The following is a 20,861-nucleotide window of genomic DNA, read 5'->3' as shown; positions in this document are numbered from 1 at the left end:
AAAGTTTTCCATATTCCAAACGTTCAGCAACAACTTATAAGGCCTCTTAAACAATTAAACAATACTTCATTAAAAATAATGGAAGAAAGACCAATTATATACCCCACCCCTGCAATCAGATTTATTAAAAAGATCAAACTTCATTTTCAGATACCACCTTATGTAGATTTATTATTTTTATTTTTATTTTTATTTTTTAAATTAGTATATGAGACATGGAACTGTGAGCTCACTCACTACCACATTCTTATGGGAGGATGAAGCTGCAATTTAACCCAAAGGTTATTGTATCAATCAAATATTCTTTTGTCCTTGCATAACAAGAAATGTCAAAAATATTGCCAGTGTTTAGGCATTTGTTTTTCTTCAATTCCAGCCAAAATCTACCAAGATCCAACCATGTAGAGCGATTTTCTTTTTCTTTTAAGTAATCCAGAAAAACCTAGAAAGATTCCAGTTGAGTTCTTGTAAAGAAAGGCCATCTATGGGACCACAATTGACATTCAAGTTTGTGGACAGCAAAACTAAAGCCAGTCACAGAATAAAGCATATGATCGTGAGCATAAAAGGCTTCTTTTCTGATAGCTTGTGTCCAAAAATTTAAATGCAGAAAGGTATGATACAGCACAATTTGTGGACAAAGATAATAGTTACCACTTTATCCTAAGACAATATAAACTCGGTTAAAGTTTTGTGCAGTATAGAAACAAATTCATTGTCGAGAGAGTTGTGCACCTGGTGTTCGCTTTAAAATGAAAATGGAAAGCTTTCTTCATTGGGAGATCATCCAGATATCCTCTTGATTAAATTCAAAAGAAAGCTTTGCCAATGAGATACAGTGTCTTCAGCATGTCAAAGATCTTGTACCATCTGCTATGCTGCTTGCAAAAGTTTGAATAAGCTACAGACTTTTGCACCAATGGGTTGCTGCCATTATCTCAACTTGTTGATTACTCTTCAGCTTGCTAAGCTCTGGCGGGGAACTAGAAAGAAACGAGTCAATTGATTTTTTAAGGAAAATAAGAGAGGAAAAAGGGAGGAAAAGACTATACTTACATCTAAAAATATATAAAAGAACAATAATAATAAAAAAAAAACCTTGATAAAATGGCCTTCTAGAAATGATTATGTGCACCCAAGGCTTCAAGGATGCCATCAACCCACCTGCGAGTCACCTCACTAACTCAGACCTGTGAAACTAACTCAATCGGAATATTTATATTCATCAAAACAGATTCTCAATTAACTGTCCAACCTAGAACATAAATAATAGCTTGCATAAAGCCAAACAGAAAATCCCATTCAGCAAGAAGAGGTTGCTTCAAATTCCTAGCTACAGTTTTCTCAAAAGTTGTTGCAGAAATCTAATAAACTAATACCATAAATACATGTCACAAATATCGTGTTACATCTCCATATTTATTAAAGTTTTTCACATGCTATCGTCCTTCGATTTTTAACAGGAAGAACTAATACAGTGTTCCCATATTCGGCAGCATGTGTAATCTCCACTGTTGTCGGTTTATATTTTCAAGGCAATTTTCTTCTACTTAATAGCAGAAAAAATCCAGAATCCATCCTCAAACCTTCATCACATAATAGATTATCTTCCTCGTCAATAGCTTTACAAATAGCCACTATTTTGATATAATTGGCTAAAGAAACTCTAAATGTCTAAGTTACAGAAACACTAGCCTTAACAGCCAAATCACAATTGAAGGAAAAATAGCCATTAAATAAATAAATAAATAAAAATAGGCACAAACAGCAGTATAATCTTGTGATAGATATTCTGTCTTAATAGTTCCAATAAAGCATCTTTGATGTGACATTCAAAAGAAACAATAGTTTGTAACAAGTAACATATACAAAATCGTGACTTCTCCAGGTTCATATAATAGAACCAGCAAGCTAGTTCAGCAATACTCGAGCATAAAAGTTTTGTGAAAAAAAAAAAAAATAGGCACAAACAGCAGTATAATCTTATGAAAGATATTCTGTCTTAATAGTTCCAATTAAGCATATTTGATGTGACATACAAAAGAAACAATAGTTTGTAACAAGTAACATATACAAAATCGTGACTTCTCCAGGTTCATATAATGCAACCATGACACAAGCTAGTTCAGCAATACTCGAAGCATAAAAGTTTTGTAACACAGTAACTTTAGAATCAAAGAGATCCTGACATTAATGTAGATCTTCCAAAAAGTAGGTAAAGAAAACAAACCCTTCAAGGCCTGGTTGTGCGGGGTAGTACACATTTTGCAGGCCTAATCTTTTTGCAGCCAAAGCAGTTGTCTCTCCAATACAGGCAACTGAATGGTTGCACCACATCGACTTAGAAATAAGTTTGACCCAGGCACTGTTGCATTGTAGATTTATGAATGAAGTTAAAACTTCTTCATTAAACTGTGGGTCAATCAAGTAGCCCAAAGAAGAAAGAAAGAAAAAAAGTAAGGTGCTCCATTGACACTATGTATAACCATAAAGTTGACTTAAACTGCATTTAGGTGGTAAAAGGTGCTCCATTGACACTCAGAATAACCGTAAAGTTGACTTAAACTGCAATGGTTAATTTGGCAAGTGCAGAAAACTGTAAACCAAAACCTCCTAATTGGAGGTTAAAAAAACAGAGCACCAATGACAAGCAACACAAGTCAAATAAATGTCAGACCTCTCCAAATTATTAAGGAAACTAACAAAAATGTTATATAAAAATCAAAGCCAGACAATTACACACCGAATGGCAGAAGGTGAAGCAACTGCAACAATAGGAGTAGAAAGTGCCTGCATTAAAAGCATTTGGTCGATGTGCCGGACTGGTACCTGGATGAAATCATTTCAAATCAGGGGCTAACCGAAATAATTAGCCCAATGGCTATCATAATTCTTGCAATTGAATTAGTTCTCAGTTACCCCAAATTGCAACCAACTACACAGAACTACAGTCCACAGGTAACATCAAAATTTACAGTTTCACACTTGACAAGAAATGGGTATGATAAGGGAGGCAGGGCCCATTTATTCAATTATACTAGCATGAAGACTAACCATAGAAAAAGTAAATTTCGTTTATGGCCACACTAGCTCCTTTAGATTGGGAAATGAGCTAAGTCTTCAAATCATAAGGCACTAAATCCCTTAAAATGTAATCTTCCCATGGATTCCTCAAGAATCACAAGAAAATAAGTACAACTGGTAAAAGGATATCCTCCAAACAACACATAAAGGAGCCGAGGCCAGTGTTTCAGGCTAATGGGATAATTAATAAACCAGATTCATGACAAATAATGATGACAATATGAAGTTTCTGCAGTGGCAGAAAAGACATAACCAGGTCCAAATTCATTAACTCAAGGCTAATACAGGTGAATGTAAGAGAACAATGCAACAATTGTTATCCATCAAACTGCAGTCCCAGTGTCCCATATAGTTAAATGATCAGCAATCAGAAGCAAATTAGGACTCCCACGAGTAAAGGCTGATATATGACAAGTCCATTTTAGCATGTGTAACAGGATATAGGCAAATACAGGTTCAATGCTGGCAACACATATGAAGCAGATTTTGAGCATTATACTCTACAGTAAGCATATATTATCAGAAAGCATCAATAGACAAAAAGGATTTTGTGGACAAGTAATCACAAGAAGCTGATGATAAGACGCAAGTCTGTTTTTATATGTCAATAGAATTTTCTTTTGGATGCAAGATGCCAATATAAAATTTACTGCATGACCAGATCAAATCAAAGACCGACTAACTGCACTAGTAAATACCTTACCGTTGTATATGTATTTAGCCTTGTGACCTCAAATCCACGATTAGACAAGCCTTCCTCTGTAAAACAGCATAATAGTTATTAATTGGCACACCCCTAGTCAAATATAAAGTCAAGGATGATCAATTCAAGAATGATGCTGGCTACTAAATTATGATTTGTGAGACTACAAATTACCAAGCTTGGGAAAATACATGTTCCTCCCATATGAGACAGAAAAGTCTTCCCCAATATGAGAAGGTCACAATTACCAAACTGCAGAAAATCAAACTTCATGTAGAAATTATTTGATAGTTGAGATCTGATCATAAGGATCAATTAAGCATTCAAATACATGAACTCACCAATTTGACTATTGTTAGTTCAAATACATATTAGGCTGAGTGAGAATGGTCGAAAAGAGAGAAAAATACCCCCAATGTTGCCAATAAATCATGAAATACATCATCAACAAGAAGGTTAAAGATTACTAAAAAAATTTAGCTTATTGAGGATGTAACGAAGGTTTTTAAAAGTAACACCAATTGAATCAGCATGTATGCTTTTCTGAAGATGTTAATTCTAAATACATTCAGCTGCAACCACAGGCTTTAAACTGTTAATTTGTTTTTCCAATTGCTGCCTATGTTTCTACCCTTTACTCTTAACAGAACCTTTCACAGTTGAATGCATATTTTCTTCACAATTTGACCTGAAATAGCTTTTGCAAACAGCTCAAGCATTCCCACAACTCCTCATCAAATATCTTAACAGCATTTATGTCTTGTTAACAGTATTCAGCAGGTTCTGAGTTTTTAGTTCATGCTCAATTTTGGATACCAATTTCTGTTTAGCATTATCCAATCCCAGCCACTTTAATGTAAATTACTAAAAGCCACATCTAACTCATTGCACCCATCAGCAGCTTGATCAAATGCTACATCCCAGCTAACTTAATACTTTACATGTATACCATAAAACCAGCCAGATTGATTATGCAAGCAGTCCAAGAAAATATCTAATAGATAATGATATTTAATGGACAACTTTCAGTGATAATAAGTGCACAATTATTTTTTGACAGGTAAGTGCTAATAAGTGCTTAATGTAAAGAAAAGCATATAAAATATTTACATACCAATGTCATTGCTAGCTTTTGCAGAAGCAGGATATAACACACTGCACTTTATCCCATTCTTTGGAAGCTCAGAAGCCAGAACCTTACCCGTTGCTGGAGTGATATCATTTACAAATTAAAATTCAGCATAGTAAAGGAGGCAAATAATCATTTTACCAAACAATTTTTTATTTTTTTTTATTGGCACCGGGTGTCAAGAACAGGTCTCGACTAATCCCAGGAGTGCACAGGCCCTCGGCAAGAAATTTTCCGCAAGTGCATCTCGGGTAATTCAAGGGGAAAAATCCTCCAATCCGATGGCCCCTAGAGATTGTTTGCATCCAAGGGGATTTGAACCTTAGACCTAGGGGGAGCATACCCCCAAGCCCAAAGGCTTTACCACTTGAGCCAATCCGTAGGGGTTATTTTACCAAACAATTAATTACCAATGGCCAAAATATTATAAACAGATTAGTTGCAGATACGGCCAACAAGAAAATAGAGAGAAAACCCTAGGTTCCTACGAGAGAGAAGACAAGCTGCCACCGTGCAACCACCTAAGACCAGCAAGTGACCCATCACCACCGGCATAGACAAGGTTGCCAGGGCCTCAGCGACCTTGCTAAGGGCCATCCGGCATAGGTCCTGGCACCGAAGACCTTATTTTTTTTCGCAAGTTCATTCTCAGAGACGACGTCTACTACCAGCGAGTGACACCTCACCACCGGCTCAGACAAGGTTGACAAGCCCCGACGAACTCGCTGAGGGCCGTCCGGCGTAGGTCTTGGCACAGCGACCTAGTTTTTTCTCAAGTTTTCACTCTGTTTCTCGGAGACGACGTCGACAATCAGCGAGTGACTCCACAGGCCCAGACAAGGTCGAGGGCTCCGACAACTTTGTGAGGGCCCTCCTGTGGTGTCTTTTATATCCCTGAGATGACGACTGGGTTCTGATCTGTTTTTCTGATTGTGTCACAATTGTCATGCCCAGTATGGGTTCTCCTATGAAGTTAGTCATAGAATCTAAATCCTTTACACTAGTGAAGGAGGGGAGCATGTTGGTCATTACTGAAAGGAGTCGAAGGGTGATTTCTAAGTTGGTTCTAGGTTCAACAACAGTACAGTGGCTGGCTAAGGCCATGGCTGTGTGCACAAAGGATGAGAAACAGGATTTTTTCTCCACTGTCCAGGAAGGTCGTCGCAGTTTCATCGAACTCAAAGGCGGATTGATGTTTTGTTCGAAAAATTCGCGAATCCAGATTTTGATTGTTGTATCATAAGAAAAAAAAGAATCAATATTTTTTTATTGAACGTGTTGTTTGTTCATTTTGGCGCTGCTCAAATGCTCAAGGACGTTATATGGCAGTGGAGGGGCATGGTGGTGGTAGGAGGAATAATTTTATTTTCATTACTTGGGGGGGGGGGGGGCAGGGAGGTGCTGCATGATTTTTCCTTTGAGAGTGACGGCTTGGAAGGACAAAGAGGTGCTGCCAGACATGGCTCTGTCAAGGAGTCGCGTCCAACTCAGTGGCAGGGGGGCTGTAGCAGACATGTAGGTGGCGTAGCAAAGAGGGAGAACTTGGAGGTGAATCATAAAGATGCAAGTACATCCTCTGTGGCAAGGCGATCTTATGTGGCAACTCTAAAGATGGGTCATGCTTCGGGGGTTCAGAGTGAGGGGGGTCTGCAAATCACGCCGCAGAACCAGCTTGTCGAGATGCACATTTCTTTAAAAGAGATGGAAACCCAACTTGTCGAGTTGAAGGCAGCGATAACTTTCTTGTCTATGAAAATAGAACTGCTTTCAGCTGGAAGCAACAGGGTTGTAAGAAACAAGATAGGCCCGAATCCTTTAAACTCAGATAAAAGAAAACGGAAAATCGAATTCGGCCCTATCCCTATATTCAGATTCAAGAGAGTACGGCGAGTCAAAAGGAAATTTGGGTTATTTGAAGCGAGATCTACATCAGCTATCGGCGTAGAGACATCAAGAACGGAATCGCCTCATGTAACACAGAATAGACTGATAGTCGATAATACACCCTTGGTTCCCGAAAAATCTGTCTCCCTCATCGGAGTTGAAGGAAAATGGTGTACTACCGAGATCTGAAAGAGATGTAGGATCCGCTATCACCCTAGAGGTTAAGGGACTTGTTGTCACCCCAGAATCTCCAATGGGGACCCTGATACAATTGGAAAGAACCAATGGAGTTACTGGAGAACCAATGGGTTTGGCATTGGTGCTTTGTGTAGATGAATGTCTAGAGTCGGGAGTGTAGTTGGATACTATGTCTGCGGATAATGTTGCTCCCCCGGTCTCTCTTCCTCCAATAGAGGATTGGATTCTGCCTAAAATTAACGAAATTTAGCAGTTCATGGGAATTTCATATGGAGGATGTGAAGACCAATTTAAAGAACTAATCACTGCAATTGAGGCAAGTCGCGCGCTTGAAACCAAATCAAGTTTTAAGAAAATCAGGGAGTTACAACATCTTTCTTGGGCAAAATCAACTACGACGCTAAGGGTAATAACTCAACTAGAGGGAAGTATAAAGGGATGGCATTGGACAGGAAACAAGGGGTTGGGGTTGGGTTTTTGGGTAGAGTTTTAGGCCCGGTTTGGATATACAAAATATCTCATCTCATTTCATTGTTACAACTTTCCCAAACTCCCACACAAAATATAATAAATAATTCAACTTTTTCAAATCCTAAAATAAAAATTATATTAAAAAAAATTATATTTTAACAATATTTTGTTCAACTTTCAACAAAACATCTCATCTTAACTGTGTAACCAAACGAAGCCTTAGTTCTACAGGAAACAAGGGGTTGGGATCGGTCTTGGTGTATTTTGAGTTGCTTTTCAAGGGCTTTTTGGGTCATTAGGGGCTTCTAATATGGGCAAGGTGTTTTCTTGTATACATTCAGTGTACTTGGTTACTCCTTTTGATCTATATAATATTTTTACTTCTCAAAAAAATATTATAAAGAGTAAGTGGATGCTTAGGGAATGAGATGAGATGAGAAATCTGTGAATAGTAGTAAAATGGTTTGTGTTAAGATGTTTTATTGGGTTTTGGAAAATGAGAGAAAAAATTGAATAAAAATATTATAAAGATAAAATATTGTTAGAATATAATTTTTAATATTATTTTTGTTTTCGAATTTGAAAAAGTTCAATTGTTTTTTATGTTTTGTTTGGACGTTTGAGAAAGTTATAATGATTACGCAATGATTAGATGAAAAGGTTGAAGATTTGAAATTGAAAAATTTTTATATTTGATTGACGTTTGGGAAGGAAATGAGATGAGAAATTTTGAGATGAGATGAGATGAAACCATCTCTATTCCCAAACAACCCCTAAATCAAGTTAGTACTAACCGTTGATGTAGAGTCAAAAGAAACTGTCTTATAGAAATCACCTACCTCATGTATACTTGGGCTATGCCTATCTCTGTATCAATAAAATTTCTTCTTACTTATTAAAAAATATGGGATTTCTTTTTTTTTTCAGCGGGGGGGGGAGGATGGAGTGAAGAACTAAAGCTAAATGTAACAAAGCAAACCCCACAGTAATCATTTTATTGAACAATTAATTACCAATGGCAAAAATATTATCAACAGTAAATCAAGTTAGTACTACCTATTGATGCAGACCCAAAAGAAACTCGTTACTCTAATATATCTTTTTTTTTTTTGGATGGGGCAGGGGGAGGGGATGAAGTCAAGAACTAATGGTAAACGTAACTAAGCATACCCCACTAAGAGTAAGTGGAATCAATTGGCTGATTATTAATATTAATATACAATAATACCCCCTACCGTTCACCAATGGGATTCTTATGTGTTCCCTCATTCTAATTATTCCTGGCTCGAGTCACCAAATGAGGAAAACCAGGCAACAAAATGTATGTTTAAATTTAGGTGCAAGCCTGCATATACGACATGAATAAATACCTTGTGACGGTACAAACGCAACATTCAGTGATCGCTTGGAGAACTGCATTACATCCTCAAAAATGCTCTCCGTACCAGCTCCCACAACACCAACATTGACATTTGGGTTCCCAGCTGCCCTAAGATTTTAAATTAAGATCAAGTCTATCAATTTTGTGAAGTTTTGAGGAAGAAAAGGAAAGAAGAAGAAGAAGGAAAATTGTAGCTCACAGAAGATATCTTTGAGACACCCTTATTTTGTGAGACACACACCCTACTTTATGAAAAGCTATATTGCATCCAGCATCCTATGGACGGGATTCATAATGTAAAGTCTTGAGCATTCCATCTAGTTACCAAAAAATATGTCTGTGGGGGTGTGCAAAGGTGCATGTGTGCATGGAAAAGCAACAATAGCGTAATAAAGATTTTTTCTTGTAAGTAAATTTTAATGAGATGAGAGAGTGATGCCCCCATATACAAGACCTATACAAGAGATCTACCTATCTAGCAAAAGGAAAAAATACTAAAAAGTCTTGAAAAGTAGAAATACCAAAAAACAACAGTATTGGGGGAATTCTAACAATCCTTGAAACTGCGTTCATTTATTTTTTTGATAAATATTGAAACTGCGTTCATTTCTCTCTCTCTAAAGACACCACAATAAGCATGACAGGTTTATCATCCAAATTAGCAATAAAGGCTAAAAACTGTGCTTGCTACACGCTAAGAGATCTGCCAAGCGAAAAAACATAGCCCAATCAAACCAAAAGAGACCAAATAACACGTTCCATAGAAGGCTAGCAACCATACGGTACAAAAAAAGATGATTCACTGACCATCCCCCCCCCCCCCCTCCCCAACCATACCCAACATGCTTATGCAGTACCAACTGACCTCTACAACATCCTTCTTCCTCACATTGTCCAAGATAATGAACTACCCCTAAAGCTGCTGTCCAAGTGAAAAATTTAAGGGGAGCCCTATTTTTCCAAATGAGCTTCCCAGGGAAAGGGGTTGGTTAACACCATTCAAACTTCCACACTTCACATCTACCAACACCTGCCAGAAGCTCTCTCTTTTACAGTCATAATGCCCCATCCATTTTTCCAAAAGGACTCAGTTAAAGAGAATTAAGTTTCATATCTCTAACTCGCCTTCTGCAACAAACAAACATAGAAATAAGTAGCGCAAGTAGTTGAGATGGTCTTGTTTGGCCTCACAAAATACTTAAGTGTCATCTACAAACAGCAGATAAGAGATGCTAAGTCCTGTACTACCGTAGCAGGGATCATCCACTCAATGCCTCCATGACAATAACAAAGAGCAAAAGGGATAAGGGATCCCCTTGTCGCAACTCTCAACTGCTGCTGAAGAAACCCATAAGGGCACATTCACCAAAACCAAGGACAGAAAGAAAAGATTCACAAAGCGATTCAAGCACACCATTTCTCTCTGCACCTTTCTAGAAAATATCAAGAATCCCCATGTCACATTATCATAAGCCTTTTCAATGTCCAATTTACAAAGCGCTTCACGTTCTCCCATTTTCAGTCTATTATCAAGGCACTTTTTTTTGTAAGTAAAAATATTATATATATTAATATCAATAGGAGTAAACAAGTACACTAGGCGTATACAAGAAACACCTAGTCCACACAAGAGAGCCCCTAATGACTGATAAGCCAGTGAAAATTAGAAATCTATCCAAAATACACCAAGCCTGAATGGGAACAAAACACACCTCTGCAACCCCAACCCGAAACTCCCTCTACGAGGACGGCTTCATAATGCCCTTCCTTTAGTCTTCCCTCGACTCGAACTACCACCCTTAGTGTTGTACTTGATTGTCCAAGAAAGACATTTTAACTCCCTACTTTTCTTAAATCTTGATTTGGTTTCAAGCGAGTGGCCCGCCTCAATCGCAGTGAGTAGTGATGCAAATTGGTCGTCACATCCCTCATATGAAAGCCCCACACACTGTTGAATTTCGTTAACCTTATGCAGAATCAAATCCAATGATGAACTGGTATATTGTTTATCAGAGGAAGAGATACCAAGAGAACAATATTTTCCCCAGACACAGCTCCCAACTGCACTCTCGACCCTAAACAGTCTTCCTCACAAGGCACCAACGACAAACCAATGATTTCCTCCCTACCATCTCCTGCATTCAAATCCCAAATCTCCTCAGCAGCTATATCGTTATTGTCCATTGTTGCTGTCACCATTGAAGGATCCTTCACCTCCGGCATAGGTGCCATTGTTCCATTGACGAGAACACAAACCCTACTGCTCCCTCAAGAGGCATAGAATAGATAAGGCTAGGCTCATCCCCACCTTTCAAAACAAGTGGTGAAGCACTACCTTCTATTACACATTTTTCATCTTTTGAAACAAACTCGTCCGCTTCTTCCAAAGTACTCAAAACCTTGGAAGGACCCCATCTTCAATTGAAAGTGAATCCTGGAAAACAATACCAACCCCATTTGAAATTGGTGATTAAGGGCAGTCATACAGCAACTTGTGATAACCTAAGTGAAATCGACGTAAACAGTGGTGCCAGCGTCTGAGGACCCTATCTCTTACGGTGTCAAGGTGTCTTGTGCCGGCGAACTTGAGGCCTTCAAACCCCCCATTTTTCATCTTTTGAAACAGACTCGTCCGCTTCTTCCAAAGTACTCAAAACCTTGGAAGGACCCCATCTTCAATTGAAAGTGATTCCTGGAAAACAATACCAACCCCATTTGAAACTGGTGATTAAGGGCAGTCATACAGCAACTTGTGATAACCTAAGTGAAATCGCCGTAAACAGTGGTGCCAGCGTCTGACAACCCTATCTGTTACGGTGTCAAGGTGTCCTGTGCCTGCGAACTTGAGGCCTTCAAACCCCCCCCCCCCACCCCGGTCCGTTTTTGGCCCACCACCCAAACCCATCATGACCAGGTCCAGCCCCTTATCCACTTTAATCATCAGATCTCTCACATTCTCCATAACTCCCGTCAATTGAGCTCTAACAGCCCACAAAACCCCTCCACCTCTCCCACACTCAAACATTCGGTAGAGGCACCCATTCCACCATGCAACACATGAGCGTGCTTACCCTCCACTTCTCCCAATGTCACCTAACACCCTTTGTCTCCTATAGAGGATTTCTAAGCAATCCTCTATCCCCTTAGCAACTTAGCCATCCTTTTGCTACATTCAGACATGCGAAAGCTATTTCCTTCCTCTTTCGTAAAAAAAGAAAGTTTTCTATTCAACCTTAAACACCATTTCACCTTCCATTTGAGATGATTCCACGTCTTGCATCATTATATGGGAATAAATTGTAGAGTTGATGTTTTTGATACACCAGAGGGAGGACCGATGCCGGAGTGCCCTTAGAGGAGTTGCTGGAGCCCGTCGATCTTGTATGCAGTGGTGGCAGGGGTCCCAATGTAAGGAAGGTACCAGATATGTGCCGATGAAACCAAAAGAAGGTTTCCTAAGGGAATCACAATGGTCGGTGGGAGGACCGACGCCAGAGTGCCCTCAGAGGAGTCGTCGGATCCCGTCAATCTTGTCTATGACGGTGGCGGGGGTCCCAAAGTAAAGAAAGTACCAGATCTGCGCCGACGAAAACAAAGGAAGGTTTCCTGAGAAAATCCCGGTCGCTAGAGGGAGGACCAATGCCAGAGTGCCCTTAGAGGAGTCACTGAAGCTCGTCGGCCTTGTCTATGACAATGGCAGGAGGTCTCCTCAAAACACTCTTTCTTGAAATCAAATCTATGGAGATTTCATCTTCTGTACACAAACAAACACTACTCCACTTTTACCTTAGATTTAAGGAAACGACGAAGAAGTAGATCAATCGAGGACGAAGAAGAGCAAGCAAAGCACCAAAGATGAAGACTCGGCGCTCTCAACCTCTCGCTTTCTCAATAATATACTAGTATTTGTTAAGGTAGTATTTGACTCCGAGGAATTTTACATTAACTTATCATGAATAGAGTACCTATTCCATCATTTGCTATAGGCACACCATCAAATGCAATTTATTATCAAGGCACTTACTGGCAATAAGATCTAGGTCAAGAATTTGCCTTCCATTGATACCGGCATTCCAAGTGTTATATATGGCCTTTAACAACATCGGTTTTAATATGTTTGCTAGAACTTTCGCCATAATTTTGCAAACCTTGCCCACCCGAATATTAGGTCAGAAATCCTTTATATCAACTAGTCCTTGCTTCACTGGAATCTATTACATATCTAAACGCTGAGGCATTATCTTTGTAATATATTGTGCCACCTCACCATCCTCTTTTTTTAATTTTTTTACCATTTTAATATTTTAATTTTTTACCCTCTTCAATCACCATTCTCCAGCCCATTCAATGTCAAAATCTTCCCATATCCACCATGTTCAGTTAATGAAAGCAGGTATTTAACTCACCCTATGAGTGAATATGAAAAGGAGCTTAATGCATACATACCCCAAAGTCTTTTTCAAAGCAATATCTTTTGTTTTTATTGTGCCACCTCACATTTTTAACCAATTCTGTCATAATTATTGAATAATTTTAATTTCTATCATTCAAACAATCTTAATTTCTGAAAAAAAAAATTCTAATTTAATTTTTATTTAGATGACCCTTCAATACATTTTGTTTTTTATAAGTAATGACCCTGCAATACATAAAAGACCATTCTCACAAAAGTCCCCTCAGTTTCTACTTTCCAAAATCATCAATCATAAATTTAAATAATTTAAAAGGACATGGAATTTTAAAAGTTATAAATGCTTTTTATTCTTTGATTCATAACATTTCGTCCTCTTTTGGTTGAGCCATGTCATTCATTCACATGTTAAATGACCATAAGTTAAAAACAATTCAAAAGACGAAGAAAGAACTTACTCTACCATACCTCCTTGTGCCAACAGCTTGACCTCAGCCGGAAATGTCATGGAAATTTAAAGGTAAAAAATCTTCTTTTATTTGTAACATTGTCTTCTTTTGTCTATAATAGTTTGTCATCTTTCATTTATATCTATTTCGTTGAAATAAGTAATCAAAATGATGTGAAATCATGTTTAAACAACTTCATACAATCAAGTTATAAAAAAAATTAAAAATAGGATACAATTAAAAACTTCACAATTTTTCCCATGCATCATAAGGGTATGCGACTAGAAAGAGTAATGACTCTTGCATTAAGGCTCTTCCCAAAATAGTCTTTCAAATGGAACTCATGAAACACCCATGTGATGTCTTCCTTTAGCACATCCCAACAAGCTTGGAAAAAAGCCAAGGAAAAACCATCTATTTCCAATAATCAAAATTCTAGATAAGAGAGTCCTTCCTCAATATATCATCAGAAAAAGAATGAGATTGTATAATAATACTAAACAATAATAATTAACTAAAATATATGATCCTTTATTGAACGAACCCTAATGCAAACAAATAAAAAAAAACTATATTACTCTCAATCATAAAAACTTCTCTAAAACATTACATAGAGGCAATTTGGAAATAAAATTCCTGGCATCCTTCTTACTATTAATTACACAAAATTTGACCAGAAATTCAATCTATCGATTGTAGTGTTTTTACTACCTCCCACACCTCACTCTTCTCTAAGGGTCTTTCCAACCATAAAGCCTTAGCCTCCTCAAGGGGCAAAAAAGAAAGTATTGGAAGAAACAATTTGTTAAATATATTAATTCTAATAGAACTATAACATGTGATCCCTAATTGTTGAGGTATTGGAACTAAGGGAATTATTATTTCTAATTGAATTACTTACCCGATGAAAGTACTTCATGCATTTATCATAGGGCTATCAATCAGGTCAAGTCATGTTGACCCATTTGGGTTCAGGTTTCTCCGAATTGACCCAAACCCGATTATACCCCACCCTAACCTTATCATTGCATTTCGGGATCTGGGTCATGTCAAAACATATCTCCCCCACAAGAGTCCTTACAAGGTCACTGATAAGCATTCTCTTCCTCAATCTTGCTTCATCGTGCAATGGTCTATCTTCCACAATCACATCAAGGCCCTTTAAGTGTTCAAAAAGAATATTCTTCTCTTTTGTTTTCCAAAATCCCCAAACACCGCATCACTCCAAACTCATAAATAAATTTCAAAGCTTTGAATTTTTGCACTAAAGTAAAACTCAAAAGTCTTTTGATTTCAGCTAGGTATTTTCAAACTTGAAATATCACTTACCATCCTGAATCTCCTCAAAATCTAGAAGAATAAGGAAGCAATTAGAGCAAAATCTAGCCAGCCCCTTCTGAGAAAAACTAGGAAAGTGTACTTTCCACTCAAAGACACCAAAAAGAGTTTTGACACATCGAGCAAATTAAGTTAAAGACTACAGAAAACCAATCACTGCATATATAAATATAAGAGATAAAAATTTAGTAAACAAATATGACATATGCGTCCAAGGATTAAGGATGACAAGCAAATTGAGAAGGCAGAAAAGGCATTCATTTTATTAAGTATAGAAGAGACATGCTTAAATTTTAAAGCATAGACAACAACTCAAGCAATCTTACAAAACATTTTTTGATAAGTAATCTTACAAAACATTTTGTACAAAAAAATACTTATATAAAAGGTACTCGAGTACAGTTAACAAGTTCTAACCCTTACTTCCATGCCTCCAAAAAGACCAGCGCTGACTCAGGGGAAGTTATGACAATCCAGTCAAAGGTTGTATCTGCTGCCATAAAAAAAGTATGGTTAATACGAAATGAAAGAACAAAGTAGACCAAGGTAGTTGAAGTATTGACCTACACCAAATCTTTGACTAACTGTATCTCTTTAGCATATGATGGGCACAAACAGAGCATTCCACTGATCAAAACCGTAGTGTGACTGTTAAAAAAGCTACGATCCATGTTATGATCCCTCCCAAAAAAGTTTTTCTATCGGGTGGCTAATTCCTACCCTAGAAAAAACACGATTCTACTTTTTGTGCTGGTGATGGAGGCACTGAATATAAATGATATTTGTCAATAGGAGGCTCTTATCGAGTTTCTCAATGAGGTGTAGGAATAATGAGAAGTTTGTGATGTCCAATCTCCTTTCTAATTTTTGAAGCCGCCTCAAGAATTAAAATTAATTTGGTCAAGTTCAAGTTATTGCTGGTTGGAATAATGGGTGATGTTGAAGGGTTGGCCCATATCTTTGGCTGCAAGTGTCTCCTTTACCTCTGAAATAGCTAGGTCTCCCTTATCTTTGGGGTGCCTTACAAGGGCATCCCCTTTGGGAGGATGTCACAGAGAAGATGGAGTGTCATTTGATGGGATGGAGACATTTCTTTATCTAAGGGCAAGTGGATCACTCTAATTAAAAGTATTATATCTAATTAGCCCACATACTACTGCTCTCTTCCCCACACCTATAGGACATTGTCTCGAGAAACTTCAACAGGATTTCTAATGAGGCATAGTTAGGATGAGTTTAAGTACCACCTAGTCAAGTGGTTTAGGACTTGCACTGATTTCCTCAGATGGTTTGGCGGCTGGAAACTTGTTATTGTTTAACCAAGCTTTTTTGGGTAAATGTGGTGCTATGCCACAGAGAGATTTTTGTGGAGATCAGTGCGGTAGTCAAATACGGCGGTATGTGGGAAGGGGATTGAAGTAAACAAGGCTACTAGACAATCAACTCAAATTTGCCTCAGTTAAGCTCGAATTGGTCTCGATTCAATTACTAAATAATCCACTTGTGAACAGAAAATTAGGTTTGATTATTAAGCGATACAAACTCATATAAAACTCACTTGATTCAATTAATGTTCATGAATAAGCTCGTACAAAGTTAGGATGTTCGTGAATAAGCTCGTACAAAGTTAGGCTTGACTGGTTAATTTTTTCTGAAACGTTAATATTGTGTGTGTGTGTGTGTGTGTGTGTTAACAATGCATAAAAATATATGGTATTTTCAATACGTATGATATGTATGTATGATATATATATAGATATTATATTATTTCTAACTTACAGCTTATCATATAATCTTGTATAAGTATAGTTTTTATAAATATACTAATTTCTAATACATGTATTTATGCTTACATATAGTATTTTTTTTTAAAAGTACATATAGTAGTTATTAAGTACTATATCCCCTATGCATCGTTTTTTTTTTCTTTTCACAAGTAAAAGATTTTATGCATTGAAATAGGCATAGCCCAATTACACAGGATGCATTGCTAGTAAGTGATGAACCATAATTGTGATTATAAAAAGTGTGTTTATTTTTCAATTTCATAGTTGATTGTACATTATTTCAGTACTTTCCTCCATTGGTCGATTGTAATTGATTTTCAAGGCAGGTCTTCATGATTTCCTTGTATCTCTAAACTAGACATAAACTTGCTCATGTATATGTCCCGTATACTTGGGCATTTTTGTCTCTCTGTTGATCAATAAAAATTTGTTTACGGATAAAAAAAAAAAAAAAATGATTGTCCATTATGATTAATTAATCAAATATTTCTATTTTTATGTTTTAAAACATTATTTTAATTTTTAATTATTATAAACTAGAAATTTCAAAAAGTGAGCACTTTACTCAAGTTGAGTCTCAGCCAGAATTTAGTAACAATATACTACTTGGTTTGAGCTTGAGCAGTGTAAAAAGCTCAAGTCGAGCTTTTTACTAACTCCTAAGGCTGCCATACGTACAAAGAATTCTACCCTTGATGGCGCCTTATTTCTCCAAATGCTCCCCAAGGGAAAGGAGCGCCAGCTTGGGGGAAGAGAGCATGATAGAAAGACTTGACCTTGAAGGTCTGGCTTTTAGAAGGGATCCAACAAATTGTCTGAACCACCTCCTATCAACCTGATAAGAGTACAAAATAATGGAGAATGAAGACATCAACTTCACCTCCCAATCATGTGCCGATCTAATAAAAAAGTAACATTTCATTGGAGTCCATTATCAAAGATCTGCAAAGGTTTTGCTACTGACACTTGCCACGAGAGATGCTGGACAATGTTGGGAAAGTTTTCTTTAGAGGCTGATCGCCACACAATTTATTGTGCCAAAATTTTGGCTTAGATCTATCACCCATCTTAACTCTAACACAACTAGAAAAATCTCCTCTGAGGAACAGAAATATTTTAATAGTGGATTGATTGTTATATGTGTAAGCAGGACAAAGAAAATGTTGATTAATAATAGCAATAATACGACGCACAATTATGATGATGGTTGATAACTAATGCAACTTTTTGTTGTAGATTAGATTGTAAAGCTTTTTTTCTTGTAAAGAAGATCTAACATATCACATCTAACCACATATATATTGTGAACTTTACTTTTCTGAGATCTCTTTGTGTACCTAACACTTCTCGAATAAGATTGCCTTAATTATAATCTAATATATATATATATATATATAATATCCCTAGTAGGATGGAATCCCTAACACTTGACACTATAAAAATCATCCCACACCAGCATGAGTTAAACCACAAAGATCATGAACTTACCACTTAATACAGAACATAGCATATCCATATCAGGACCCCGTGTATGCTGAATAAGGGGAAGTTCTAGACAGTCAATCCCATGTTCAGCCTGCACCCAACATAATATATGAAGTCTTAATTCTAAAATATATTTGAGACTGTTTCCAAAATAAATTTGGCAGAACATAGCATATCCATATCAGGACCCCGTGTATGCTGAATAAGGGGAAGTTCTAGACAGTCAATCCCATGTTCAGCCTGCACCCAACATAATATATGAAGTCTTAATTCTAAAATATATTTAAGACTGTTTCCAAAATAAATTTGGCCACCCATGCATTGAGGATCCCACCATTACTTTTTTTTTTTTTTTTTTTTTTCATTCTGGACAATCCAAGGAATGTGTGCACTGAAAACAGATGAGTGAGCACACAAAAACATTGGAGGTAATCTTTTGCAAAGAACATGGTAAACACAACATGAGAGAATTAACTAGGGAACATCATGCTGGTATATATTAAATTCATGGTAATGGGAAGATTTAGATATCGTATATCCAAAATTATCCTTGTAGTTCTGATAACTAGTATTTAGAGTTCCGGAGAAAAGTGATAGTTTAGTGGACCAAAGACGAGATATGCATGCAATGATAGTATCCAATGCATTAATGGAGAGAGATGAAATACCAGGAGCTGCATTCATTTCGACTTGGTGGCTTGACATATGCAACAGATTAACGTTTGTTAATGAGTGGCATTTGAAGACTAAAAAAAAATACCAGCATTAGTAGTTGTACGGATGCAACAGTATGGTTTGGATTCTATTGAATTTAAAATATGGAAGATTAATAAAGTGGAAAATCAGTTGTCTTCTTCACTGTTTTTTGAAGGGGAGGAGTAGTTTTCACTTGCTTCATTATTTTCAGATAGTGTAATATTTTTTTTCTTTGATAACTATCAACTAGTCAAATCATTTTCCACTTCATCACCAAAAATCATAGAGCCATTATCAAAAACGCCTAGTTTTATGTAAATATTCGATTTATTTAGCAGGGAATCAGTATGATATTATCTATTTGGAATGGTAACTTTCAATCACATCAGCATATTAGTAAATGCAAATGGAAAGAAAGTGTGGATAAAATACGAAAATTTCCCACCATTCCAAATAATTCAGATTTATAGAGAATAGATTAGTAGCGATAATAAGACGCAAAATTTTGATACATCCTATAAATCTTCCCTTTGCTTTCTCCCCGTAGTCATGCAGTGGAATAAAGTAGGGTGGGGAATATTATTTTAAAATGATAAAAAATGGTTCTTTTGGAATTTAATATCGGTTTAAATTGTACATCCAGCTTGTGCAAGAGCTTCAACGCATCTCGTTTCTTGCGTTCTTTATTTCATCAAAATATGTGGAGCCTCACCAAGAACGTCACATTCTTTATTTTTTTTATCGATAAACAAAATTTTATTAAGCATGAAATAGACAAAGGCCCGAGAATAGGGATATATATAAGAGCATCGTCTATGTGCGATACAAGGAACTCATGAAAGTCACATTCTTTATTAATGATGTTCACATTCTTTATTAATGATGTTCATGAGCAAGGCAAGAACGTTTTAGATAGATAAAACGAGTACAAGGCCGAAAATGCCGTGTTCTTTTCCACAAACAATCAAACAACTAACGTGACAAATCAAACCTCAAGACACATTAAAAAAAAGTACAAAAATATTGAAAATGGATCCGGAGAGCTAAAGAAAAAGCGAACGAGACTACCACATTAATTCATATGATCGAAAAGAAAAAGCTATAGAAGCCAAAAGAGGAGCCATTCCGAAACCCAGAAATCAAAGAGAAACGAATAATCAAGAAAGCACAAGAAAATCGGAGATAAATTTAGAATGCGCGAGAGAGGGAAAAAAATACCAGAGCTTGGATGAGCTTGCCGTTCTTCCCACGTTCTCTGGTCACCACGACTTTTGGGCTCGGATTCGAAGCGGAAGTCCAAACAGAAGCCGGAGACGAAGAAGAGGAAGAAGAAGAATGGGTTCGGAGAGTAGAAAGAAAGATTCGCCGGCGAAGTTGCAGGCAAGAAAAAGTAGGAGCAGGAGTGGGCAGAGGGGACAGGAAGGAGACCTGAGGAGGCGGCATCCAAGACCGCGTGTTGTGCAGAGAAGACTGCGACCATTTGACTTCCAACTATAATTATCATTTAAATGGTCCAAACAAATTTGAGTAATGGATTTGGTTTTGAATAAAATTTGAGACCGAATTTCTGCACACCGGTTTTATATTTTTAAGAATTAATTCTCATCAGTTACTTCTTTAAATCAATACTTCTAATTTTATCACTTCTGATCCAATTTTTTAATTTTAATATACTATATTAGTATATTATAGTATATTATAATATATATTATAATTATATTATAAATTATAGTGATATTTTATAATATATTACAATATATAGTGATATAATATTAGTATAACTATTAATACGTATTATATAATTTAAGAATGGATCTACAAATCCTGATGGATAATATAAAAGAT

The 20,861-nt window shown here is 36.9% G+C and overlaps 1 protein-coding gene across 3 annotated transcripts; it reads right to left on the bottom strand.

Annotated features, from left to right (window-relative positions):
* Positions 1 to 557: 557 nt before the first annotated feature.
* Positions 558 to 20,501, bottom strand: LOC121243020 (uroporphyrinogen-III synthase, chloroplastic-like). Of its 3 annotated transcripts, none has more exons than XM_041141067.1 (10): positions 20,235 to 20,501; positions 18,324 to 18,411; positions 15,472 to 15,541; positions 8,840 to 8,958; positions 4,902 to 4,994; positions 3,788 to 3,843; positions 2,744 to 2,829; positions 2,231 to 2,365; positions 1,099 to 1,164; positions 558 to 983 (listed from the first exon to the last, which is right to left on the bottom strand). In XM_041141067.1, the coding sequence occupies exons 1-9, from the start codon at positions 20,457 to 20,459 to the stop codon at positions 1,116 to 1,118; spliced, it is 921 nt and encodes a 306-aa protein (XP_040997001.1). In that variant the 5' UTR covers positions 20,460 to 20,501; the 3' UTR covers positions 558 to 983; positions 1,099 to 1,115. The 3 variants fall into 3 exon arrangements, with proteins under 3 accessions (XP_040997001.1, XP_040997002.1, XP_040997003.1); XM_041141068.1 differs by having other exon boundaries at positions 558 to 972; XM_041141069.1 differs by having other exon boundaries at positions 15,472 to 15,538.
* Between the last annotated feature and the right edge of the window lie 360 nt (positions 20,502 to 20,861).

The sequence above is a fragment of the Juglans microcarpa x Juglans regia genome, chromosome 8D (genome assembly GCF_004785595.1).
Source record: "Juglans microcarpa x Juglans regia isolate MS1-56 chromosome 8D, Jm3101_v1.0, whole genome shotgun sequence".
NCBI lineage: Eukaryota > Viridiplantae > Streptophyta > Magnoliopsida > Fagales > Juglandaceae > Juglans > Juglans microcarpa x Juglans regia.
This window is presented reverse-complemented; position numbering and strand designations above follow the sequence as displayed.